Below are 27,687 nucleotides of genomic sequence, written 5' to 3'. Positions count from 1 at the left end.
CAATGCACCGTGAGGATGTCTTTGAGCTTGATGGGAGCTGCCATGTCTGCCTCTACTTCTTCCTGCCTCTATTGTGTTTGTTCCCATTGCCCTTGGAAGCCATTGTTCGTGCCAGAGTCGAACAATGGATGTCGCCATCTTCTACCTTCTACACACTCTGCTATGTCGAGCTACTGCTCTTTTGCTTCTACGTGCTACTATATTTTTCTATGCTTTGCTTGCTCACTTTCTTGATTTGTGGTTCGGCCTACTATGTGCTATGCACTGCTCAGATTAGGTTATGCTATTTGGTTGTGTGGTGTAATGCACCTCTCTTACTCCATGGATGCCCTGCTAGATTGAAGGTGTCGCTACACACATTGAAAACTTGATGCAGTGGAGCACCTGTGTGCTACAGGGTATGATTTTAAGTGCAAAATCTCTGCTCTCTCTCTTCGTTGTGGTTACTACCATTACAATGAGCAAATGCTGCCCACTCTTCCTCTAGTATTAGAATCGTAGAATTTAGCTGACAATTATTGGTAAAGGAGGTTGTGAGGGGGACATATTGCAAGTAGTCGAGATTCTCTCTCTATAAAAGAAGGACCAAAACACATATTGCAAACCCTCTTAGCAATGAAATCCTAATGTCATGAGGAGAAAGAAAAACACTAATCCTAATGCAAAATACCTAAAAGCCTTTGTCCTAATCACATGCTAATAGAGTCTCTAATCTCTTTCTAATAAACTGAACCTAAACTAGGAGAACTAGACCTAAGCTTTGATACCATGTTGAGAATCATGGATCAAAGTGAAGAAAACTTATCATGAGTGTGTACTAATTAAGATGCACTCAAGTACAATTAGACACCAAGATGAATTAGCTTGGATACATAGAGACTTGAGATAATTGCAAGTGATATGTTCATTGCTTGAAAATGGTCCCCTTTTATATGAGGAGGTACACCTTTTGGTTTGCACATCAATGTGGATAATTCTCTTTGCTCATGAGGCTTCATGCTAGACTTTGCTCTTGCTTGGCTATTCATTCTCACTCCCTAGCTATTCCTTGTACTCAATGGCACCACTATTCTCAACATGTCCTAACTAAAGCAATGAGATATGCCTCTTCCCACACATGATGTAGACTTTTGTAAAAATAAGATTTAAAGTCTAGTCTAGCCACATGAATGGGTTCAGAAAAAAAATTCTTTTTTCAAATTCAAGGTGAAGAAAATACAATCAATGAGGAAAGTTGGAAATGGTCATGTGCAATAATAATAACAACTAAATTGTAGTCTAGCCACAAGAAGTAAATTTTTATTTTTCAAAATGAGGGTGAAGAAAGCACAAGTATATGTGCTTTCCATTTAAATTAAAAATGAAAGTTGGAGATGGTCATGTGCCAACTTGGGCACTTATACCCATTAGAGTCTTTGACCATTAGGATTCGCTTTGGATCTTTAATGGCGTAATTAGTCCCAAAAGATAATTTTAAAAAACTAGCAAGGCGGCCTCATTAGTTAATTTTAAAAACTAGCAAGGAGGCCTGATTAATCTTAGTGTTAACATGATAAGTACATTTTTTTTGTGTGGAAGAAGGCCTCATTAATCTTAGTGATTTTTTTGTGCAAGAAGGCCTCATTAATCTTAGTGTTAACATGATAAGTACATTTTTGGTGCAAGAAGGCCTCATTATTGACATGATAAGTACATGTTTAGTGCAAATCCGGAAATGAGCATTGATATTAAAGGGACTTGCAAAGGTTAACTCTTACAGATTTTTATTTTATTTTTTCCAATGGCCAAGATCAACTCAACCAAAATGCTGCAAAGCTGGTATTCAAACAGGCAGCTGCTGCAGCGAAGTGTTTGGAAGGTGTATGGACATGGAAGGTGATGTTGTATCGACAAATAAAGAGGGGGGATGTTCATGTCTTGTTCTCCCCACCATGAATGCCCAATCAGGAGCTTTTCAGACAAACCATGGGATGTATATACAGAGATTAATGTTTCCCAAGAAGGCTTTAATCTTTCCTTAATGAGGATCATCATCCTCATTAATCCTTAACGAGGATCATTATCCTCTCATTAATCCTTATTGGGTTTCCAAATGGAGCAAAAGGTGGTAGGCTGTGTTTTCCACCTCAAGACCATGCAATTGTCCTCTAAGAAGAGATCCCAATTGCCTTCATGTTTCCTGAGAAGGGTTTTTGCATGCTCTACCACCTCTGCACTTGGCACAATTGCATGAAACCCAGCTTTTCTCATTCTAGAGCACCACCCTTTGCACCCTTCATTCCTCTCTGTCCTGGCCTCCCCCTCACAGGCCACATTGTTTATCAAGGCCATAGCTGCCTCCCCTTCAATTATCTGCCTCTCCTCACTCTCCTTCCCCTTGAAGCACACATTCATGGAGTCCAAAAACCTCCATTCAAACTCCATTGCCTTCTTAAACCTCTCCAAAAAGTCCATTGAGCCTTGCTCTGTGTCATTCTCACTCAATATACATGCATCTGGATTCAAGCTGTGAACGAATTGCAGAAATTTGTCCCTTGCACTCATGGTTAGCTCTCCTCCATCAACTGAGCTTGGATCAACCTCATCATTGATTTGATGGAAGCGAAATTGCCCGCAAATCACCAATGCTTCTCCATCATTAAGGCTTAAATCATCTTTTTGTAGAGACTCTAGTTGCTTAGAGATGATTTTAAGCTCCACCTTCAAACCCAATTTCTTTGCAAATGGCTCTAATCTAGATAAAAAATCAGCACTTGCACCAGCCACAACATGGAAAAGAGCACTGAAATTTTGCACTATGGTTAGCCTCATGAGTTTGGGGGGTCCAGAGGGCCTTGTTGCAAGAGCTTCAATAAAAGTTGGCCATTGGGTGCCTTGTGAAACACCAATGTCCACAATATGCACTACATCATGACCCTCACAAGCTTCCAACATAGCCCCATTGGCTATGGTGTACACTGTCTGGTGCCAAGGGCTAGCATCATGAAATCTAAGTAGAGCACTTTGCACAGGCTTAGGAGCACAATTAGCATAATCATTGGGATTAAGAAGCTGGCTTATTGGAGGAGGTAAACTAATACTCCCTGTCACCCTTGAGAATAGAGCTTTCAGTCCATAGGCTGCTAATCTTTGATTAGCATCTCCGGTGAAGGAGGCTAGATCGTTTAATACCCACATTAAGTGCTGAGTGCGGATTATGTTGTTGCTAGCTGTGGCTGAAGCACAGGCACATAGCAATTGCTCAGCCCATTTGGACTCTTTTGAGCCACCATTAGCTTGGGATCCTCTGCTTTTTGGGGGTGCAGGTTTTTGATCCTTCTCAACATTGGCTTTGTGGAGAGGTTTATTGACATTGAAGCTCTCCCCCTCATCTTCTCCTTCACTGGAAGTACATGAAATGTTTGGCTTCTTACTGTTATGGGGAGGTATAATGTCAGTTTGTTGCCCTTGATCAAGGCTTGAGAAAACTCTCTTCTTATTGGGGCCTCCACAGCGAGCTTGGATTCTGGCTTGAGACTGCATTTAACAGAAGAACACCATGTGTCAGCATTACTTCTTGTTCATGGATATGGGCACAGTAAGGGTCATGAATGTAGAAACAATGAGATCAGGGAAAAATGTACACACTTGCATTGCATAAATGCATTCAGCTTACTACAATCATATGCTCAACATTGAACCCAACTGTGAGACAGAGATTAGAGAGAGAGACAGACAGAGAGAAAGAGAGAGAGAGAGAGAGAGAGAGAGAGAGAGATTTAGTCTCACAACTTCGTGTTCACAAGGGCAAATTTGCATACTTTGCATTGCATGCAGCTTAACAATTGTGAGCTTGACAACATCAAACCCAACTGTGTGTGTATGTGTGTGTGTGTGTGTGTGCGCGCGCGCGCGCGCGCGCGAGCGCGCGTGTGCAGCTTAACAATTAAACCCAACTCTGTGTGTGTGTGTGTGTGTGTGTGTGTGTAGCTTAACAATTGTAACCTCAACATTAAACCCAACTGTGTGTGTGTGTGTGTGTGTGTGTGTGTGTGTAGCTTAACAATTGTAAGCTGAACATTAAACCCAACTCTGTGTGTGTGTGAGAGAGAGAGAGAGAGAGAGAGAGAGAGAGAGATCTAGTCTGACAATGGCACGCGCATGCAGCCTAACAATCATATAAACAACCTTACACCCAGCTAATTACCTCATTAAGCCCAAATATTTATTAAGACTAAGCTAATTACCTCCAGCAATTCATGACGGGCCTCGTGATTGTTGTTTCCGTCAACAATATCGAGTATCGATAAAAACTCGGACGATTCGAAGTGATCTCCATCGTCGCCGGAGTTCTCCTCATTAGAGGAATCAGTGTACAGCCTTGCGAGCTCATTAAGCATGCCGGAGTCCTCGCTACCGGAAGGGCTTCCGGCAGTGTTACTGCCGTCATTGTACTCTTCTATCGAGAAGTCGTCAATGAAAATCCCGGCAGCGTCCACGGTAGCGTCAAGCTCAAGGGCAGTGGGGTTGTCGGCGATGAAATCCGACCAAAAGTCATCGTGATCGAGCAATTCAGAGCGATCTATGATCAAAGCAGGCGAGGGGGAGTCGGCGGGCGAGCAAGCAAGGCTAAGGTTATTAGGGTTAATGAAGCAATCGTCCATGGTGATTAGGACGGGTAATTAGGGGATAATTGGGTTTTGTACGATTAATTAGGGCTTGCTGCAGCATGCTAAAAAGAAGAGAAGAAATGCTTATATAGAGAGATATAGGCGGCCTGTAAGATTCGCCAGCCCGCCCATGGCCCCGCACGCCCGCCCCTTACCGTGCGTTTCGCAGCTCAAGTCGTGAGCATGACGGGTGTAAAGCCCCCACCAGACCTGGTCAACGTCACTTTAAACAGTTTGGAGAGTTGGGCACCTGCCCACCAGAAGCTTGGCCCTTTTTTCTGAATGTGAAACCTTGGCGAGCCCCATATAACCCAGGCATAATGGGACCCCACACACCTGCACATCATCGCTTATATGGTTATAAAATAGTATCACGATAAAATGAGCTACACTAAATCCGTGTTTAGAGAAGAAGTCCTTACACTAAATCCATGTTTAGAAAAGCATCCCTTAGACTTAAATCTAACTAAAATCCATAGGTATTCTTACATTGAAATTATTAGAGTTTTACAAGTTGAAAAAGTTAGTTATCCAATCCTGTAGTTAAAGACTATGATTTTGGGATTCGTTCGACATAATAATAACATTGCATCATGTATTGATTTTAGAGATATATTGGAACCTACGTTGACATAATGATAAGATTGCAGCATGTATTGATTTTAGAGACCAATAAGAAATCAATGAAAACTATTCGATTATGCAATTTTATCCTGAAGTAGTGAATATTGTTGTACTTGAGCATTTTAACTACATATTTGGCATACTCGTTAGACGCATGCATGTTTAGTTTATGATCAAAAAGCTCAATTTAGATTATCATGCATTATACTAGCTTGGACTTGAATACTAGCTTGTGATACTTCGATGTAGTGGACTTGTGAATCTCTATTGACCTTGTGATAACAATGTTGCAAAAGGATCATTATGATTACCCAATCAATCAGAGGAACTCCACTAGTGTGGATTGTACTTCTCTATCTAAAACATTGATAATCGTTGTTTGAGAGGACCATGAGAGAGAACGCATTGCCGAATTTAGTATATTGCTCACAAGTGGTGAGAATCTAAAGGGTAAAGTGGCTTTGCAATTGTTAAATGAAATGACTGAGATGCAACTTTGGATATAAATGATAGGGCAAAGGAAAGTTGATGGTTTTTTAGCAGGGTGAACGAGGAGTTTTTAAAGACAAGTGGAACTTTGGATTCATGTTTGTTATAATGGGTATAAAATTCAATCATTTAAAGTCATTTGGTAGTGCAATGATATGTCAAGATCCCAAGGATTAGTAGTGTAGATTTACTTCCATTGGTGCATTTGTATGAGAGAGGCACCTATGATAGTTAAAAGAAAGTGGCTCAAAATTTTGATTTGAAGTCCAAAGGATCAGTGTTCTAGGAGCTAGGAGTTTATATGAGGTTCATGCGAGGAACTGAGTAAGCTAATGTGAAGTTGTAAGCTGCATAAGCTTGTATAACATGTTATGTTAAATGTTTGAGTCATTAATTTTTCTTGATTCATCATACCAATAATGGGGATTTGTCTTTCTCATGCTCACAAGAAATGTCTTTAAATATTAAGTGAGCTATGTTCATCATGATAATCCATGCATTGGTGGAAAATAGTGCATGCTACGTGAAGTCAGTAAGACTTTGGAGGTTAGGAAGTATATATCCTGTCGAGAAGACTTTTAAGGTTAAGGAGACATATAAGTTGGAAAGTATTTAGGGGTCAAGGAGACATATGTGAAAGAACTTGGTATAGTCATGAGTTTAATCTTGGTAGTACTAAGTTGGCTAGCCAAGGTAAGGCTCAGTTCATTCCTTTGTTGGAAAAGAGGTGCAAGTACACTCATGAAAGTAGAAATTTGTGTTGATAACATCATTCCTATCAAGGAGAAGTATGTATGAAGAGATATGATATGGTGTCAAAAATTGCAAGTAGCATTAACACACAAACATGAAAAAGTCTATTGAACACTTCTACATTGTGAGCATGAAATTATAAAAGAGGGAGAAAATGTTACGACCTTAATAAGTATGCGTTCGTAAAGCATGAAACATATGGCCAAAGTGTGGACCCAATGGCGATATACGAAATTGTGTATGCAATTAAGTGTGAACAGGTAATATTTATGGTATGATGTGTAACATAGGATACCAACAAGGACACATGGAGCATGTCAGTATAATGTGTAGCATGTAAGGTGCACGTTCGATTCTCGGAGTCACTAGCATATGTATAATTGGGTGATTAATCTTAGTATACCATGCTAGAGTCATTGGCATATATATAATTGGTGATTAATCTTAGTATGCCATGCTAGAGTTTCAGCTTTTTGGAAAATCTATTCATCTTCTTAATCCTCTTCACATTTTTGTGTGAAGGATATTTTGGGGTTTTGCATGAAGAGGACCTTATAGTTGGAGATTCCAACAGAAGCCATACATGTAGGGCATGTAGTACAATGAAAATCATTACATTCCCATCCTCTTATGCAAAGGTAGAGAGAGAGCCGTACAAATTTCAAAAATTGGTAGTCCAAACATGAGCTAGGAACTTCAAGTCTCGCATGTGCATGGTTTTCAATATCTTGGCCCAACATTTCTGGTAGCCCCTCCTACTATCACATCAACAACGTGTTTCTCTCTCAAAAATAGTTTTTGATGCATACAAACCTTCTACATTTGCCACACTAATCTTGGAAAACCTTATGTTTAAATCAAGCATGCTTCAAAGAAGGTTGACATTTTTTAATGTTGTAAAAGTACATGCTAAATGCTAGTTGAGGTCCAAAGATGAGGTAGCATTGGCACCATGGATAAATGGTCCATTCTTAATTGTAAGAAAATTCATTCCCCTTGGTATTTGCTCAATTGTGCAATACATTGTCAATAATATCAATGAGAATGTGCTTTGTATCGATGTGGAATATACCATAACACAATGCTAAGGAGGACATAGGAAGGGTCAACAATATAATGCTAATGTTCCCAATTATGTTGTTAATTTTTTTTTTAGAAACTTAGATAAAAATATAACACAAGTTCACATAGATCAAACAGATTAAGATGAACATATTTAACTAGTTTAGAACTACCATCTATCAGCATGGTTCATGACCTATAAGGCATTATTTTTGTTATATCCTATGGGTAATAAGCTTCGTGAGGTGGGCGCAATACTAGACATGGATGTAAGCTTGTGCAATAGTTCAAGGCAACATGTGACTAGCATGTGGCAACATTACCATAAAAGGGTATTATCATTGATGTCTGACAATGTAACATTACGAATGGTCTTAGCCAGTGTTCGAAAAAAACCCGGGTTTAGTGTAATTTGTAACTTGAAGGTACAAAAACCTCCAAAATTTGGGAAATTTTAGAAGGAAAACCTCCAAAATTTGAGAAATTCTTCAATTAATAATTTCCCAAATTTCTAATGAAGGTTTTTAACTTTTTGGCAAAATTATTTTGTTCGAACACTGGGACTCTTAGCGATGTAAATGGCTGAATGAAGGCTGAATACAGTCTGTCTGGTTTTGAAATCATGAGATGTATATGGGTAACTTTTGAGAGATGAGAGGATAGTGATGATGTAATAGCCTTTGTATAATATTATATATATTTCCTTTATAAATAATTTCACAATTTTTAGATGAAGGGTTTCCACCTTTTTTTTTGGAAAATACTTTTTTTTTTTAGATGAAGGGTTTCCACAAATACTCGAGTGCCTCTCTCTCACACACGTGCACACTCTTTCACACACGTGCCGCAGCGCACAGTGACAGATCTATGCACGAGAGCCTACGCGGTACGAATCCAAGACGCTGGAGGGTCGGTGACCGAGGCCCCCGACTTCGAAGAGTTCTGGCTTGCAACCAGGAGTCGTGCAAACAGCCTTCGTTCACCACGTGGAAGGCCTCCATCAACCAGACTAAATTCTAAAACAATTGGCTTAATTTTTTTTTATTCCCCCCCAAAAACACACACACACGCACACACCTTTGTTTTCTCTCTCTCTCTCTCTCTCTCTCTCTCTCTCTCTCCCCCCCAATACACACACACACTCTTTTTTTTGTGAAGTCAATTTGGATTATTAGTAACACGGGTCTGCATTATTAGTAACATAGGTCAACCCTTAGTGTGGGAGCAACCAATTACATAATCAAAAGATACTAGTGTAAGACTAAAAAGAAACATAATCAATATCATACACCTGCAGAAGACAGTCATACAAAGATTGTTGCAGGGAGGTGGGAAAGAAAGCAAACTTGTTGAAAGATTGGTCCCCAAAGACTCTATGATTCCTATCCTTCCATAGAGTCTATAGTGCCCAATATCTCGCCCAATGCAAGAAAAGATCATAAGCAGGCAAAGTAAGCATGAAACCAAATAACCAAAAAACTCTGCCGAAGAAGCAAGCAATCCTAAAACATGCAGTCAACCTTTGCTCCAGAAAGACGAAGAAGTCTGTTGTGATAGGGCAATGCCAGAACAGAGGTGCCACAGACTCTCATGGAGCCATACAATGATGGAAGTAGCAGAAGTAATATGTCTGTGAGCCAGGAAGTGACCTGTAGGAAATACCCCAAGCAATACTTGCCAATAGGAATAGCTGTTGACGAAGTAGAAGTTTGCAAGCCCACAATTGTCTCAATCTTTTCCGCCACCAGCAGGTATTGCAATGCATATGCCATACATGATTAACATGCTCCGAGACCCATGGAGGCGAAATAAGAGCTCTGTATAATTTTGCCACAATGATTTCCATGAGAGGGAAAGGCTTTCCTGCTGGATTTGTCGGAGAGATAACCACTCATCACATCTTTCTTGTATATGAAGGCGAGGGACATGCTGCAAATCAGCTCTATCATATCATGAATAACATGCCAAAGAGATCTATAATGCATCCCGAGACCGAAAGCAGAAGGCGCTACTCCAAAAGAAATCATTCTAGCTATGTCATCAATCACATCCCCTATCATATATGTACTCCTTTTGCCTGAATAAAGTATGATCGGCACAGCTCCAAAAGCGCTAGAGGCTGCTCACGCACTTTTGACCAGTGTAAGTTCTCTGCTCTCAACGAATTACCTTGCAGGAGTATTCCTACCATGCCATTTGAGGTGCGAGAGGGGTTGTTTCCAATCACAAAACATCTGAGTCACAAATGGACATCCTTTGACTTTCACTCGCTTCACTTAAAAATGTCTAAAAAGGAAATCCCACTGTGATATTTGCAAGTGTCCAAAAGCTTGCGTGGTCATACATCCAAGGAGCATACACATCATAACTGCCCATGGCTGTGTGTGCCCATGACGAACTCAGCAATCATTTTCCCTTTCTGCGCCAGGATGTGAATATGAATGTTTAGAATATTCAATCCTCCATGCGCCTTACGCGAGCATATCTATTCCATTGCAAGCAGTCGAAACACTTTGCGATCATGCGCTGAGATTTCCATAATGTCTCCATAACCATAGACATAAAAACATCTATGTCTTTATTTCAAAGCATCATTAGAGGTAAGAAGAATTGTATATATGCCAATGAAATTGGTTGTACTATTTGCAGCTTGATATGCAATGGCCATGTGGCAAGTTTCGAGTATTCTACGTTATGTTTCGAATTTTCAAGCACCCAATCATTTTGTTGCTTTAGTGTGACATTCCATCCTAGCGGATAGCCCAAATGACGCACCGTGTGTAGGGGGAAGTATTTCCCCGGCCATAATGCGGATGGAAAGAAGCTTAGATTTCCCAAAATTAACTTGCAAACCAGCAACCTAAGCATACAATGACAAAGCTTCCATAAATTGTGACAAGTCATGCTCCGTGTTCTTAGGGCTAAAAAAATAATCATCCACATAAGCATGTGCAATCATGTGACATCCATTAGCCATGACTAGTCCATGCAGATTGCCTATATCGTGAGATAGTCCATGTATTGGAGCCACACACACACACACTTGTTCAATCACAACATTAACTTTTTTTGTATTGTGAGGGATTTTTTTATTTATTTTAGTGAGGGAAATGGATAGACCACATGCCAGTTAGGCATGTGGGAGAAGGGGGCGAGTATTGAACCCAAGCTGTCACGATGTCGGGCAAGAGACCTTACTATGCCCCCTCCTCCCACATGCCTAAATGGCATCTGGTCTGCCCATTTCCCTCACTAAAAATAAATAAAGAAATATCCCTCGCAATACGAAAAAAAAAAGTTAATGTTTTAATTGAACAATTGTATGTGTGCATGTATGTGTGTGTAACTTGAATTTCTCCTAAAAACAAGCTCCAAAAAATGTATGCCACTGGAAAATGGTCACATGCCTCCTCCTAGGAAAAATGTGGCCTACCACACTTGATATTTCAAAAAGTAAGTTAAATCAAGTAACATGTATGGGCTATTTTTTATTGAGATCGTGATATTGGTCTAAATTTGGTGGGATCTCAGATGTTATGCATACATATTAAAAAGCAACCTTTTCAAATTCAAAAAGAAACAAGGAAAAAGCTCAATCACCATATGGATTGAGATTTTGACTAAGAAGGGCTAACCATCGAAAATCATCCACCATGTCATGCTGAAGATATGAGCAAAAAGTACACTCACTATAGGCTTGACTTTGGGAAAAAAAACGTTTTGAAATTAAGATAAGATTGTATTTATAGAATAATCATGTTTATTTTCTATCTTGCCTTTGTCAAAAGGAGGAGCTAAGTTGCTTAGCAAATTTTCAAAAACTCTCTCTCTCTCTCTCTCTCTCTCTCTCTCTCTCTCTCTCTCTCTCTCTCTCTCTCTCTCTCTCACACACACACACACACACATGCACATGCACATGCACATGCACACACACACATGCACATGCGTACACCCACACCTTCACATATTTTAGAAATTTGAATATTTAATTGAGAGATTAACTATTAATTTAGATTGACAACCGATTTTAAAGTTAAAAATTGGTAGATCTTTGGCTTTATTAATCCTCAAATATCTATGAACTGTGATAACTTATAAATTATAATTTATTTCTTTCTCATAGAAAAAAAGGAGCTCGTCAACTTCTAATTTATATATTCCTTCACCCCTCCCCCTTCTCTCTCTCTCTCTCTCTCTCTCTCTCTCTCTCTCTCTCTCTCTCTCTCTCTCTCTCTCTCTCTCTCTCTCACACACACACACACACACACACACACATTTAAATATTTTTTCAATAATTAATTGATCAATATTACATCTACTTTTTCATTCTTTATCGAATATTCAACACTTCATTAATGTATACTTAATGAATTTAAAAAAATATTATATACTAAAATAAAGATAAAAAGTTAGTGAATCATCCACTTATTTAACTCATATCGTAAAATCCATGTAAAACCACAAGGGAGTATCAACGTTCAAAACATTTGCCAGTTAAGGTAGAAAACATGGAACAATCCCCATAATAAGCCACGTGGCAAGTTCGATTGAGCGCATCGAGTGAACAACATCGAGTGAACAACATCACGAATATTTCTAAAAAGAGCTTCACTTGTTGGAGGTGAATCACAATTTGCTATGTGCATACCAATTAATACCCTCAAATTAGAGCCACAATTTGGAGATGATAAGCACAACAAGCTACACGTTATTATCATTGAGTAGTTAATCAAATGAAGGTCAAGAATGCTAGGTAAATTGTTAAGGGAATCCAATGTGTGCATGTGGCAACAACCATGCTCCCATATAGAAAACACACATCTAGACCATGGGAGCCCTCTTGTACAAAGGAGAGCATCCCTAAACCTAAAACCTTCTAATTTGAAATTGTCAACTCTAACTACTAGAAATGCATGTACATAGTGAGTACTGCTGACAAGGATATTAGATGGTCTTTTCCCTTTTGTGCAACATTTGTTACTGTTATGGGTGTTAGTTGATGAGAAGTTAGAAGGACTTTTTTTTCTTATTACTAAGTTATTAGTATCCCTTCACACCAATCATATCATATCTTCATTGTCCAAGAAGGAAAGCTATACCCAATGGGTAGATAGCAATTTTAAAAAACCTTGATCAAGGTGCCATGTAATGTTAAAATGATATGTAGCCTAATACCTAGCAATAATTCATTTTATTGTCGATCTACATCTTTCATGGTGTAGCTAATTTGAAAAATAAATTCAATGAGAATCTATGTTAGATTCCTTTGACAAAGTTAATCACTTACTTGATGCTCTATTTAAAATTTTTCCATTTAAATGTCTCTTCTATATATAATCTTCACAAAGTCTACCCCAACTACAACCTTACTACCAATTGAAATGGAGTGTCATGAGAACATAAAAATTCAATGATAAAGATAGAACATATATTGCTTATTACAGAAGACATTTTCCAATAAATAATACATCTCAATGGCATCATCTATCCACATGAGATATGTACTAATAAAGCTTAGGAAGCTCCCTTCTTTTTAACATCACAGAACTGTAACCACAAAATTGTAACATATGTTAATGTATTTTTATAAATTTATTATTGAAAAGGAAATTTCAAACTTAGGGGATAATATGCTAGCCACTTTCATGATTTCATTCATATTCAAACCTTTATTTTCAAAATCTCAATGTGAAAACTAATACATCTTTAGTATTATCAAATTTCTAGACCATACACAAGGATAGCCACATTAAGATTGAGAGCACCAAATTTTTCAAAGAATGTCCATGGTGGGTGATTATTTAATTAAGTTTTAAAATGTCCTTTAGTGATGAGCTAATATGATTTGATTTATACTTCTCATTTAGTCTATAGGAGTTATTTATAGAGGTGCTTTTAGAAGATTAATGGTCAGATTGAATTCCATGATGAGGAAGTATAAATTCACATGCATTTTGTCAAAGGTTCGTATGAGGCAAGGGAAATGGAACTAGTTTAAGGGTAATTGTATGCTTTCTCAAGAAAAGAAATAACCAAGGATCAAGCTACTCAAAGTATTCTTAATTGAAAAGAAGATGTGAAGTTTGGGTACTCGAGAAGAAGAGGGACTTCAAAATGAGGACCAAGAAATATGTGATTACACTTCATCACACTACTATGCTACTTACACTTTAACACATTAATAAAGATGTTCTCCTTTTCCCCTTATTAGGGTAGGTAGGAATTCCCATGTTGCCGCTTTCTGGATCACCTATGTAAGTGTACGAACTAGACTATTTAAGTCTCAAGTTGGTGTCAAGAAAAATACATGCATAGGTACTTTGAAATGATTTTCTTGATGACAAAAATAAAATGGATGAGTTTATGCTCTCATGCCTTTGATGGTAGTTGTAAAAACCAATCAATTATTATTTTTAATAAAGATATATGCATCCATGTTTTGTGTATTGTGTATTAGAAAAAAATATTCTCATCAAGGACACCTTTGGCATGAAATTATTCTCATCAAGGACACATGTTGTGAAATTTTAAGGGAGACCAAGTAAGTGGGCAGCTTTTCTTGGTGTGGCATGTAGCAATATGCTAGGAAAGATCCATATTTTGAAGCATTTCTATAGATTTTCTTGTTTTCAATGTGAGATCTATGATCTTCTATAAAACTGTTGAGTAAATTTAAGAGGTAATTCTATTCCTCCTTACACCAAACCTTTTTGTGTTTAATTTTCTCATGGCATGACATTGTAACATTGGTGCTATATTGACAATGAAAGATCATTTTTACATTATGAAAACATCTAATTACATCTTATATATTATCTTCATCGGAAGGATGTGGATTGCATGCTACCATGACTCATACTTTTAAAAGAGAGAAGTTTTCTATATCTCATTTGGGCTCACAGTCATGTTAAAGGGAAGACCGACTTGGAAATTTAAGTTTTAAAAATAATCCATGTCATTTGTAGGCATGGATTAGGTTCAAGGTCTCTTGTAATAATCCATGTCATTGGTTGAAGTTTAAGGGCAAGTTTTCAAGATCTTAGGATTAGGTTCAAGGTCTCTTGTAGACCTTAAGTTGAAGGTAAAGGGAAGGGTTTCAAGACCTTAGGATTTTCCAAAAGGAATTAGCTAGGAGATTTATGTAATGCTCGCTCTCTTTCTACCTCCGTCTATTCATCTCTCTCTCTCTCTCTCTCTCTCTCTCTCACACACACACACTCTCCCCCTCCCTCTCACTCACAAAAGAGAAATATACACGCACGCACTCTCCCTCCCCTCTCTCTCTCTCTCTCTTCTCTCTTCTCTCTCTCTCTCTCTCTCTCTCTCTCTCTCTCTCACACACACACACACACAAGTATACATTTCTCTCTCACACACACACAAATATACATTGTACATGAGTGTGTGTGTGAGTATATTTCCAAAAAGCCAAGTTGCAATTGACTTAGTTGAGGATATTTATTTTTATATTGACAGAAATTTGTGCGCTAGCCAAATATGGTGTGGACACTCGAGACGGGATTGGTTGGTCAAGGCATAATAGGAACGCGATTGGACGGAGGAAATACCGGAGTTTAGAGAGAGGGGATTGGTTGGTCAAGGCAAAAATAGGAACGCGATTGGACGGAGGAGCGTATAAGCAGGCTGATGTCGACACATGCAGGGAACTACATTAAAAGCTTATAAATAATAATAGCATATCCCCCCACTTGAAGGAATTCCCTCTTTTAGATATTTTCCTCCCACACTCCCAAGGCTTTGGGGCGCCTAGATTTTTTGATGCACGCCTTTGCCTTAACCCCTGCTAGCCAAATTTAGTGTATTAGCATGGCCTACCTTGGTTGACCTTGGCACGTTGTCTCCATATAAGTTAGTAGTCAAGAGTATATATGAAATAGCATATTGACATTGCTAGCATACTCTTGGATCTCACAACAGAGCATCCCTTATTTTTATAAATTCTCAATAAACACTCGTCCTCTAATTGTAATTCGGTTTAAGAGCTCAATAATAATGGTTTTCCTCTCATTCACAACCACATCTGCTGGCTTGCTACTAAGGATGCAGCACAATAACTGAACAAATGCATGTAACAAAATCCCTTATTTTTATAAATTCTCAATAAACACTCGTCCTCTAATTGTAATTCGGTTTAAGAGCCCAATAATAATGGTTTTCCTCTCATTCACAACCACATCTACTGGCTTGCTACTAAGGATGTAGCACAATAACTGAACAAATGCATGTAACAAAATCCCTTACCATGTGCCACTAATTTACTTATTGCAAAAAAAACTCATGACATTGTACTAAATGAGTATATACCTTCAACTTGACTTTATGATCATCTACTTTGTTGAAGCATTCAAACACACTTAGGCCATGCTATTTGCCTTGGGTACCCAAGGTTTTAAGATCATCTATTTGAGTTGCTTTGAGTTAAAGAATAAAAGTATTAGATCCTTGTAAGAAGAAGAATAAAAATTTCATTTTATATACAAATGTAGCTCAATTTGGCCTCTGCAAGGCTTAATAAGAAAAGGGCTCATGTAAGAATACAAATATTAATATGTTGAGCATTGAAAGAGTCTTAAAAATTATGAAAAACTTGGGCAAACACCATAAGGGCCTCATTAAAAACACCCATGCTAAGTTCTAAGGGGCTTACATGATCTACTGTGAGGAACAATGGAAATTTATATGCTCCCACAAACTTTTATTTACAAATTCCAAAGCCTAAGATCCTTTGACCATTAGCTACATGAGGATGAGGGTCGCATTCATGAAAGATTATACACCATTGGCTACATGAGGACAAGGCTCACATCCATGAAAGATTATACTCCATTGGATGAGATTATGCTAGGTGTTCATTTTAGGTTCCATTGAGTAGTCAAGAAATCATTCTTGTGAAAGCAATTCCTAAACTTGCTAGTCTCATTTATGTTGGATATTACTAATATATTTAATCAACAAAGGCAAACCTTCTAGGGCATGCCATTATAGAAATATGCAACAAACCAGTGCAACACTTAAGTGTATAGGAGGCAATATCAAGTCCATGTTTAGATACGTTGGCACACCTTAAATGCAAGAACCACTTGATAAACACGAGAGATACTATAATACAAATGATGCAAAATTATAGGGTTTACTATTGTTCTTTGCATGGATGAGTGTTTGTGTTTGACTTATGAATTTAGTTCATTAATATTTCAAGAGTGCAATGTGATCTATATCAAGGTAATTATCAAGTGTTGTATAGTATTTACATGAGGGGTACACCTAAAAATATATAACTATACCACGTAAGGGTTTTTTTAATCAAAAAAATTTATAACACATACATAAGAGGTTTTTTAATTCAAAAAATCATCAAATCCATTTTTTATAAAGGGAAAGGAAAGTAGAGGTTTAAATATTACCCTGTGAATGTATGTTGTATGTGGGTTTTCCTAATAACGCACCCTCTAGGAAAGGAATGTATGTAAGGAGGGGCTTAAATATCAACCCTTGAATGCATGTTATATGTAGGTTTTCCTAATAGGGCACCCTTTGAGAAATTAATGTACATAGAGGGAAAGGAATATATTAAAGTAGGGGTTTAAATATCACCCCTTGAATGCATGTTATATGCAGGTTTTCCTAATAGTGCACCACTCGGTTATTTCCCAATCATTCTTGTAGAAATTTAAAATTTCTTCGACATGGTTAGTTACCACGAAGCCTAAGTGACCAACATGCTTGAAAAGCTCTAAGAGAACCATAATCATGACTATAAATAGTTAAAGAGACATATGGGCTAACTTAAGTTTGAAGAAAGATGATGTACTTATCGAGACTTGATTGAGCCCAATGATTTTGGTAGAAGAGTGGATCCATTCCTAGTAATCTTGTAAGGAGAGCAATTGATCCATCTCTTCTTGTCAAAGTAATTTTAGATGTGGGTAAAGGTTATTGTAAGAGTCCACAATACCTCTCTAAGAAGCAATCTATTTAAAATAAGAGTTTTTTTTTGGCAAGGAAAAGGTGAGATTTGTATTATTATATATAATTGAGATATAGAAGAGAAAAGTTCACCTGCTGTGATAAGGCCTAGTCAAGGCTATCACAACAGCCGAATCTTAAAAGCATCTAGCATCAAGTTACGAAAGGGGAAGGTAAGAATATCAATGAGGTCATTGAGCTCAAGCAATTTCAGGTGTAGGCAAGTGTTGCAAGAGCCAACCATCCCTCTCTATGTAGTCCTCTTGTTAAAAATAAATAGATTGAAGGAGAGCAAATAGATCCACAACTCCTTGTTAGGTAAAGAACACTTGTTACATTTTTTAAAAAAATGTTAATGGATTTTAATTATCAAGCTTGCACTAAAAGTTAAGTTCTATGAACACGTGAAATGTTTAGAATTTTTGCGTCTAATTAGACTTACAATAATGTACGCGTTCATAGGAATAAATGTGAAATTGGGCACCCATATTATAATGAACGCCGAAGTTTATTAATCAAATGCTTAAGCTTTTTGACGTGCTTGCATAACTTTGATTAATTAGTTACTATCAAGCAGCCGTGTGAATACACCTACACAACTTGGACAAAAAGCATGGTTTTTATAACTTGTAGCATGCCACCTACTTTTTATCTTCTTGCTCTATTGCTATGTAAGGCGGATTCTTCTTCAAAGTTGGTGGCTAAGAGTATACTTACCTTTTCTTTAAGCACATGAGAGCTTTGAAGTGATTTCTAAATACTAGGATACCTTAGTTGACATAGCTTTGCTTTAAGATCTAGACACTAACCCCCTCTTCAGTTCATAGTTCTAAGAGCCCATGCATGCACTAAACATTGTAATAAGGGTGCCGCTGTATGTATCATGAGGGTAACCTATATTTGACAAATCGTTACTCTTTCTATCGCACTACACATTGTAATAAGGGTGCCACTATATGTATCATGAGGGTAACCTATATTTGACAACGCTTATTCTTTCTATCATGCACTACACATTGTAATAAGGGTGCCACTCTATGTATCATGATGGTAACCTATATTTGACAATGCACTATTCTTTCTTGCATGATACTTTCTTGTGGCTTGACTTTGTATCATACACACAATTATGCCACGTAAATCAAGGTGCTATTGTATGTATCGTGAGGGTAACCTATACTTGACAATGCATTATTCTTTCTATCATGATACTTTCTCGTGGCTTGACTTTGTATCATACAAAATTATGCCATGTAAACAAGCGTGCCATTGTATGTATCAAGAGGGTAACCTATACTCTTGACAATGCATTATTCTTCTATCATTACTTTATTGTGGTGGCTAGACTTTGTATCATACACAATTATGCCATGTAAATAAGGATGCCATTGTATGTATCACGAGGGTAACCTATACTTGACAATGCATTATTCTTTCTATCATGATACTTTCTTGTGGCTTGACTTTGTATCATACACAGTTATAAGGGTGCCATTGTATGTATCATGAGGGTAACCCATATTTGACAATGTATTATTCTTTCTATCATGATACTTTCTTCTTGTGGCTTGCCTTTGTATCATACACAATTATGCAATATAAATATTTCTACAACATTCAAATATGGAATTGTACACACAATATGTAGCTACCTTGAGAGACACGACATAAGCTAGTCCTATGGTGTGCTCCTTCTTTGGACAGAAGCACAAACTAAGCATGATGTACTAGAATTTATTATAATGAAACAAAAAGTCTTGTTGTTGACTCACTCAATAGAAAGGTAGCGTGTTAAAACAAATCGTATTTCAAATGATAGTTAACACTTGGCTTGACGTAGAAGTTGATGAAAACCATGAGAAAAAATAACATTATGTACGCTTTCAAAAAACTATTAGATTTATATTTAAAGGAAAACACAAGCAAACAATATAAGCTATTACATAAGTAGACACCTAAATGGTCTCAGCATTTAAAGGCAAGACATATACTATACATAAGTTTTGAATTGTTATTACCATAAAAATAAGGAAACTTAACTCCTAAACATGTGATTTAGTGGTATTAAAAGAAATAAAATTTATCTATATTTTTCAAGAATGAGAAGATTATATATTAATTATCCTAATTCTTTTATCAATAAATAATAATGAGAAGGGAATTAATCTCTATTACACCTTGTATTCAGTGTATGACTTTATGGAAAGTAGTCAAGTGAGGAGTTCTCTTATTATAAAAGTTAAAGTTTCCTTTCATAGACTTTCTGCCCATGAGAAGAGGCTTAATGTTGGATACCAATGCTTCACCCTCGTATTGTATTATCCAAGCATAGGCTAGCTCATGTTTATACGGCCCCCATTATGAGGAGTAGCCATTATTAAGCATCCAAAGGCATTGTGAGCATCCCCGTATTCACACAGATGGTGGCCTAGGAGGCTAGATGGTTTGGAGGTTAGATTTGGCACACTTAGTGTACTATAATGGATCATAATCCCATAACGATCCACATATGGAATAGGCAGCCTTTACTCTTAGACACCATGACCCATAAGATGAGCTTCAAAAATGGCCATGGGAGGTGGGGAAGCTATGTGGCAATCTCTTACATCTTTATGCCAGGCCAATTCCACAGTGTGGTGGGGACAATCGCACACTGACTGTGATGGCGGACCTACACGGTGATGCTGTGACCACCCCATGTATATAAGCTAATATAGATACATGCACCTTCTCCCTCCATATAGGTTATCATTCATCACTACTATGAGTTTACTCCCTAGCTTTTACGAGTGTACAACCTTCATCTTAGTACTTCTAGATTAGTCATCAATTCTCCCTTCACATGAGCACATGTATATAGGGATTTGCCATCGATTGTATCACTTCAATAATATAATACTCTTATCTATGTTATTATGTAGTTTTAAAGTTTTGTGTTGCACAAAGGATCCTAATTCTTATAAGTGTTCTCTATATACACATCTATATACACCACATATTGTATATTCTTATAGAGCGTCTTTGCCTAGATATAAAACTTCTTTGTTAATTGCTACTACCTAACAATCCGTGTCCCCCCTTAGGAGAAATGGCATTTTCCACAAGGCCCCCTAGCATCATTTAGTGTTAATAGAAAGCTTAAGGATGCTATTGTCTCTAAAATTTTAAGCTCAATGCTATCATGTCCAAGCTTGGAGATAAAGCGATGTGGATGCTCTATGTGCCATCGTCTCACTGACATTAAAAACTATGTAATGACTATGGTTTATCACATCTCCATAGTTGCAAAAGTATAGGTTTTATTTTACAGAGCCAGTACGAGACTATGAAATCCTTAAGGGTTCAGAATGTTGAAGACTCCTAATTAACAAGAATTAAGTTGAATGAAGGTAAAGTGACATAGGTATTTCTCACCAAAATCAAAGATCTTCACAAACAATGAGATGGTCATTGCAAATGGTACGAGCAACAAAGTTGTCTCTCACAAGAATGTTAAGTGTTTACATGGAGAAATTGGGTTAGAAACATTGATTAGGGGTAGGATTTGCAAACCAAATTAATTTCTATTTTTTGCAAGTTTTTTGCATTTTTGCATTAGTGCTAATTACGTAGATTAACCTAACTTAATCCACCTATAATTTGGGCCATAGGTTGTAAGTCTTTTGGCTAGCCACATTTAATGGGCGTAGGCTTTAGGCCCCAAGTCAAATAGAGAATCTTAAAAGAAAAACCAAAAACCATGACCACCCCTTTTTCGGGTAGTTGTGGTAAAATTGAAAACCATAGACCACAAACTGGAAACCGTAAACTACAAAAATAAAAAGTAAAAAAGCAAAGAGTTTAAAAAAAGAGAAAAAAGGGAAAAGGGAAAAGGGAAAAGAATAGCGGGCAATGTTTTTTTAAAAGTACACGCACAAACTTGCATATTATAGGATTTAGCGCATTGCGGTCAGTTTATTGCGGTCAGTTTGCGCACTTTATCTAAAACCTAAAAAATTTACACATTCCCATAGTTAACCCACAACTATAGGATACCATCTCTGGTTGGCCTGAAAAAGTGCATGCACAACCCTGAACTGTCTGAAACCCATTTTGGACAAGTTTCTCTACCAAAAAAAATTCCGATTTTAGAAATTTGAAACATCCCTCTAGCTTTAAAACAACCTACAATGATATGCAGTTACAATTTGGGCGTGTTTTAGAGATGGATTTTGAGGAAACCGTGTCAATCCAAGTAGGCTCCAGCCCTAAAACAACCTGCAATGATATGCAATTGTGATCTGGGTGCGTTTTAGAGATTGATTTTAAGGAAACCGTGTCGATCCAAGTAGGCTCTTATTAACCCACCTTTGTCTCGGGACCCTCTTCAAGAACGAGATTCGTGGTACAGTGCCCAAGACTCTCAACCAGTAGTGACACTTCCTCTGATCTGGAATCGATGGAAGGGATACTGGACCATGAAGAAATCCTCACTCAACCAATAAACGCTAGACCTGCCCCACTAGCTTAGTAGGCCGCATGACTACTTACTTTAGGGGTTCGGCCTTCGACTGCAACCTTTGCACCTAGCCAAGCGGCATATCAATTTGGGGATGATGGAGTTGAGATTAGCTCCAAGGCCACACCTAGTGTCACCTTGCAGACCAAAACCTCACCCAATCCTGCCAGGATCGAAGAGGAGGTGCAAGAATTAGAAGCACTAATCCAAGCTGCTAGGGCGAAAGAGGAAGAGACCTTATGTCGAGCCCAAGAATGATTAAGAGCCCAAACTGCACAATTGGATAAGCCACCCAACCCTCACCAATTGCCCAGGTGACTAATATCCTAGAGAGCACCATATACAAGGTGGGTCTAGGTATAAGATTCTCGGACACATTACTGCAAATCGAGAGCTGGGAATTCGATGTAGCCCAGGAAACCTTAATAATCCTAGCTAAGGCCTTAATTATGATGTTATCTAGGAGAAAATTAAGCAGCCCATCTATACTTCCACAGACAAGAAAGAGCAAATTCAGATGGTCGTGGAATGTATTCATGCTATTATAGTGCAAGAGAGACTTAGACGGGGAATCACCATGCCCACGCGACTTCCTGTGGTGGGGGCAAAGGTTGGAAAAAGCAATGTGCGCAAGGCCCTACCTTGAGTGAGATGGAGACACCATTCGAAAGTCCTACTGATCCCACATATGTGGTGATTCTTGGCTACATGTTGGACCAAAGCCCCTGCCCCAATTGCTGCAATTGTTCCTCAAGGTTACACAGGACTCTAAGAGTCTACTAGCATGGGCTTCACATTCTAAGACCGTAATAGAGAGGTACCCACTCAAGATGTTGCTAGCATAATTCTAGGCTCTATGGTATTGGGTACTACATCATTTATAACGGTACCACATGTGACCAACCACACAACATTTCCCATTAGTTTCATGCCCTTGGTCATAACTATGGCAACCATAGTTGTAGCAGTCCCTACAACAATGGTTCCAAGCCTAGTTAACACATCCATATCATCTGCTAGGGCTATAGAAGGAGGAATATTCACCCAACATCCTTGATTCATTACATCTTCCTCTACTTTTCCACTGCAACCTAATGCAAGGGGGACATCCTCAAAAATGACTAGACCAGTGGCACCCTTGGCTCATATGTCATCTCGGTACCCATGGGAATTCTTGTATGACCCATCGGACTCATGTTACTCCTCTGGGATTCATGTCATTATGCCTACAGGTAGAACCCTTTGTACCACGTTGTCGCTGCTGCACCAATACTTCCAGTACTACATAGCTCTCCCAATTGATCCAGTAGCCTTTGCATAAGCATTGGGAAGAGAAGTGGCAGAAAGTATAGGACAGTCTCATGAGAGATATGGATAGAGTAGCTCTAGAAAGGCTACACAAATCATGAAGCTTACGCATAAGTTCAATGGAGAGGGAAATCCTCGAAGACATCTTGAGGTCTTTTATCAAGTTTGTGAGGCCTTAGGTGAGAGGAATGAGCTCAGAGAAGACCAACAACTTTAAGCCTTACACTAGATGGCAAGGCTAGTGATTGGTATTAGGCCCTAAGAGTTGAAGGACATCTAAACTTTATCGGGCTTTGAAGGTTATTCTTCCTAAAATAATTTTTGCGAGAGGGAGCTTTGTGGAGTGTGGCTTCACAAAGGCACAAAGCTGAGAGAGAAGAAGATGAGTCAGTGAGAGATTTGAACTCTCACTTTTGTAAGATTCCTCCCCCAACCCCTTTTTGATGTCTAGTATCTTCCCCTGTAATCAACCCTCTTCAGAAATATAAAGACCTTGTTGCTAACTATTTTAGCCTAGAGAGAGAAAAATTATTCTAGAGAGAGAATATTCAGATTTTGAATATTTTTGGATAGAAAAATATCTCTTATAATTCAGATGAGTTCCCCTTAAACAGAAATTCAAAAAGAATTTTCCAATGTGCAATTGGAATTAATTGGAAATAGGTATAAAGAACCTTAGTCTAAGGGTTTAGATTTTCAGAAATCTTTAGACTATGGTCCAATTAAGGTTCCTATGGGCCAATAGCATCAATCCATGTGTAGGGAGGAGATAAATCCAATTTGTAAAAAGAAGATACCCAAAAATGAGTAAATGCTCACATAAGGTGAAGAGTTGAAAATGTACAAGGAAAACTATGAGCAATATTAAAAATATGAGATATTTTGGGTATCCAAAAATGAGTAAATGCTCACATAAGATGAAGAGTTGAAAATGTACAAGGTTTATTAGTAAAAAAACTATGAGCAATATTAAAATAATTCCATTATGACACATATGTAAGGAAGGGGAATTCTTTAAAGGAGGTGCATATTTCACATAAGATGAAGAGTTGAAAATGTACAAGGTTTATTAGTAAAAAACTATGAGCAATATTAAAATGATCCCATTATGACACATATGTAAGGAAGGGGAATTCTTTAAAGGAGGTGCATATTTCACATAAGATGAAGAGTTGAAAATGTACAAGGTTTATTAGTAAAAAAAAACTATGAGCAATATTAAAATGATTCCATTATGACACATATGTAAGGAAGGGGAGTTCTTTAAAGGAGGTGCATATTTCACATGCTTGAATGAGTTTTAAACTCATAAAAATTGAGATATTTTATCTCTCCTCTCTCCTCATTCAAGTCTAGTTTCAAAAAGTTAGCTTAACTGACCTAAAAATGGTCAAAAATTGACCAAACTGATTTGGAAAATTCTAGAATCAGTTTGTTTGGTTAGGAGCTCAATTTTTTCTATAAATAGAAGCCTCCCCCTTGTTGAAAAAGATATAGTGTTTATGCATCGTTACTCTACTCCACCTAAGCCAGAAACTGTGAATTCATTTAATAATTCACTAGTTTTTGGAGCTTCCCTCTTTCTTCAATCCCCATTAGTGGCTCCATCAACATACTTAACCAATTGATTGGTTGGGGGCCTCTACCGTGAACAAAGAATCAAGCAAGTTGTAAGGTAATTAGTGAATATTGATCTTTCTATAATTTCTCAATGTTTCTCTCTTCTCAACCCCTCTCAAGCTTGAGAAGTTTAATTGGTATGGTTTTTTTTAATGCTATTGAAGTTTGAATAGTAGTGAAGAGTTACATAATGCTATTGAAGTTAATTTATGTTTAAATTCTAATGATTTTTATGTAAATTCTCTCTCTCACTCAAGAAATGGTCATACTCATGAACCGTTCTCAATCCAAATCAAGCTTTTCATAAAGCTTTTCCTTAACCCAAGATTAAGCTATGCTTGAGGCCAAATTAATGGCTTTTTTCTATGCTTTTAGTTTATGTATATTAATGATTCAATCCATTATGGATTGATAATCCAATTAGAGATTATTTTAATTATTTTCTTAATGATAAGCATTATCCCTTAGAAAAATTGAGATTTATCAGTCATAGCAGCGGAGCTATGGCAAAATTTTTATAAAAATTATGCATAAAATAATCTCATTCAAAGCATAAAAAGAGGACTTCCTACCATATTCTAGGAATTATCATCCTAGATTAATTGAAAGAATTTCATTACAATCATGGAGAAATTGAATTTTAATATTATGCATAAAGGATAAGTTTTTATATCAAAAGTGTTATTTTTACCATTTTTATTTCATGCATAGAAGTATGCAAAATGGATAAATTTTTATATCAAAAGTGTTATTTTTACCATTTTTATTTCATGCATAGAAGTATGCATAATGGATAAATTTTTATATCAAAAGTGTTATTTTTACCATTTTTATTTCATGCATAGAAGTATGCATAAAGGAAAAATTTTTATATCAAAAGTGTTACTTTTATTATTTTTAATTTTCATGCATAAAAGTATGCATAAAAGAAAATTTTTATATCAAAAGTGTTACTTTTATCATTTTTAATTTTCATGCATAGAAGTATGCATAAAGGAAAATTTTTATATCAAAAGTGTTACTTTTATCATTTTTAATTTTCATGCATAGAAGTATACATAAAGGAAAAAAAATTTATATCAAAAGTGTTACTTTTATCATATTGGATTTCATGCATATAGGTATGCATAAAAGATATTCTTTTTATACTAAAAGTATGATTTTCCTCATAAATGGATTTTATGCTTAACTTAGATGCATAAGAGAAATTCTTTTATTCTAAAAGTATAATTCCCTACCAAATTGAAATCATGCATAAGAAGATGCATAAAAGATTGATTTTAATTTCGAAAGTGTTAGTCTCCTTAAATGGAATTTATGTATAAATAAATGTGTAGAGAAATCTTATATCAAATAAAAGAATTCTCTTTAAAAAAAAAAGATATGAAATGTGATAAGATGTGATAAGAGGTGTATGAGATGTGATAAGAATTGATAAGATGCGTATGGAAAGTGATAGGATGTGATAAGAGGTGTGATAAGAGGTGATAAGATGCTTATGAAATAAGTTAGGATGTGATAAGATGAATTAAGATGTGTATGGGGGGATGAGGTAAGAAGTGTATGTGATAGGATAAGATGTATATGGGTTGTGATAGGGCGAGAATGGATGTGATGTAAAAGATTAGATGTGAAGGTATATGGGGTTATATAAATGGGAATGTGAAAATGGATGTATGTATGTGGATGTGTGGATATGGAGATGGGAGTGTGGATGTATGAACATGAAAATGGATATATGCATGAAGATGTATATGCATAGATGTAAATGTGGATGTAGATGTGGATGTATAGATGTGAATGGATGTGGATGTATAGATGTGAATGGAAATGTGGATGTGGATGTATGTGAATGTGGATGTAGATGTGGATGTATAGATGTGAATGTGGAATGTGGATGTGGATGTATGTATGTATGTGGATGTAGATGTGGATGTATAGATGTGAATGGAAATGGGGATGTGGATGTATGTGAATGTGAATGTAGATGTGGATGCATGTATGTGAATGTGAATGTAGATGTGAATGTGGAATGTGGATGTATAGATGTGGATGTATGGGAATGTGGATGTGGATGTATATGAATGTGAATGTAGATGTGGATGCATGGATGTGAATGTCGATGTGGATGTGGATGTGGATGTGGATGTGGATATGGATGTGTATGTATGAATGTGGATATGGGATGTGGATGTATAAATGAGGATGTGAAAATGGAGATAAGCATGTAGATGTGGATGTATGGATGTGAATGTGGATGTGGATGTGGATGTGGATGTATGGATGTGGATATGGATGTGAATATATGATATGTGATGTGAAGGAATCTGAAGTGAAGAGATGGAAAAGGAGGTGATTGGATGAGTACACATATACATGGAATGTGGAATAAGTAATGTGGATTAATGAGGGATAATGTGGAAAAATGAGAGTTAATATAGAAACTGTATTTGTAAACTGTTTGTAAATGCTGTTTGTAAATGGCTGTTTTATGTCAAGAATGCTGGGGAAGCATTTTGACCGTCTTGTGATTAAGGTTGTGGAGACCTAACTGATAAAGTTGCAACTGCTGACGGAGAGTCAATGGAGGACGTCTCGCGTAGCAAGGTCGACCGAGGTCTTGACCAGCCTCGGTTCGATTAAAATGGTGAGCTTCCGGTACGGTGGATGAGGGACCAAAGAAGCGGCCTATGAGTG

General features: G+C 37.2%; 1 protein-coding gene across 1 annotated transcript; it reads right to left on the bottom strand.

The window, feature by feature from the left end:
• Window positions 1–1,602: 1,602 nt before the first annotated feature.
• On the bottom strand, window positions 1,603–4,689 carry LOC147609877 (protein NODULATION SIGNALING PATHWAY 1-like). Its single transcript, XM_086786999.1, has 2 exons — window positions 4,227–4,689; window positions 1,603–3,516 (listed from the first exon to the last, which is right to left on the bottom strand). The coding sequence occupies exons 1-2, from the start codon at window positions 4,641–4,643 to the stop codon at window positions 2,071–2,073; spliced, it is 1,863 nt and encodes a 620-aa protein (XP_086643125.1). The 5' UTR covers window positions 4,644–4,689; the 3' UTR covers window positions 1,603–2,070.
• Between the last annotated feature and the right edge of the window lie 22,998 nt (window positions 4,690–27,687).

Source organism: Cibotium barometz, chromosome 50, assembly GCF_041138505.1.
Source record: "Cibotium barometz isolate CiBa-2024 chromosome 50, ASM4113850v1, whole genome shotgun sequence".
NCBI classification, from domain to species: Eukaryota; Viridiplantae; Streptophyta; class Polypodiopsida; order Cyatheales; family Cibotiaceae; genus Cibotium; species Cibotium barometz.
This window is presented reverse-complemented; position numbering and strand designations above follow the sequence as displayed.

Excerpts from the sequence above, each read along its gene's own strand:
- LOC147609877 (XM_086786999.1), bottom strand. The coding sequence starts at position 4,643 with ATGGACGATTGCTTCATTAACCCTAATAACCTTAGCCTTGCTTGCTCG. Across the intron at positions 3,517-4,226 it reads CCCGTCATGAATTGCTGGAG|TCTCAAGCCAGAATCCAAGC; the intron begins GTAATTAGCTTA and ends TGTTAAATGCAG.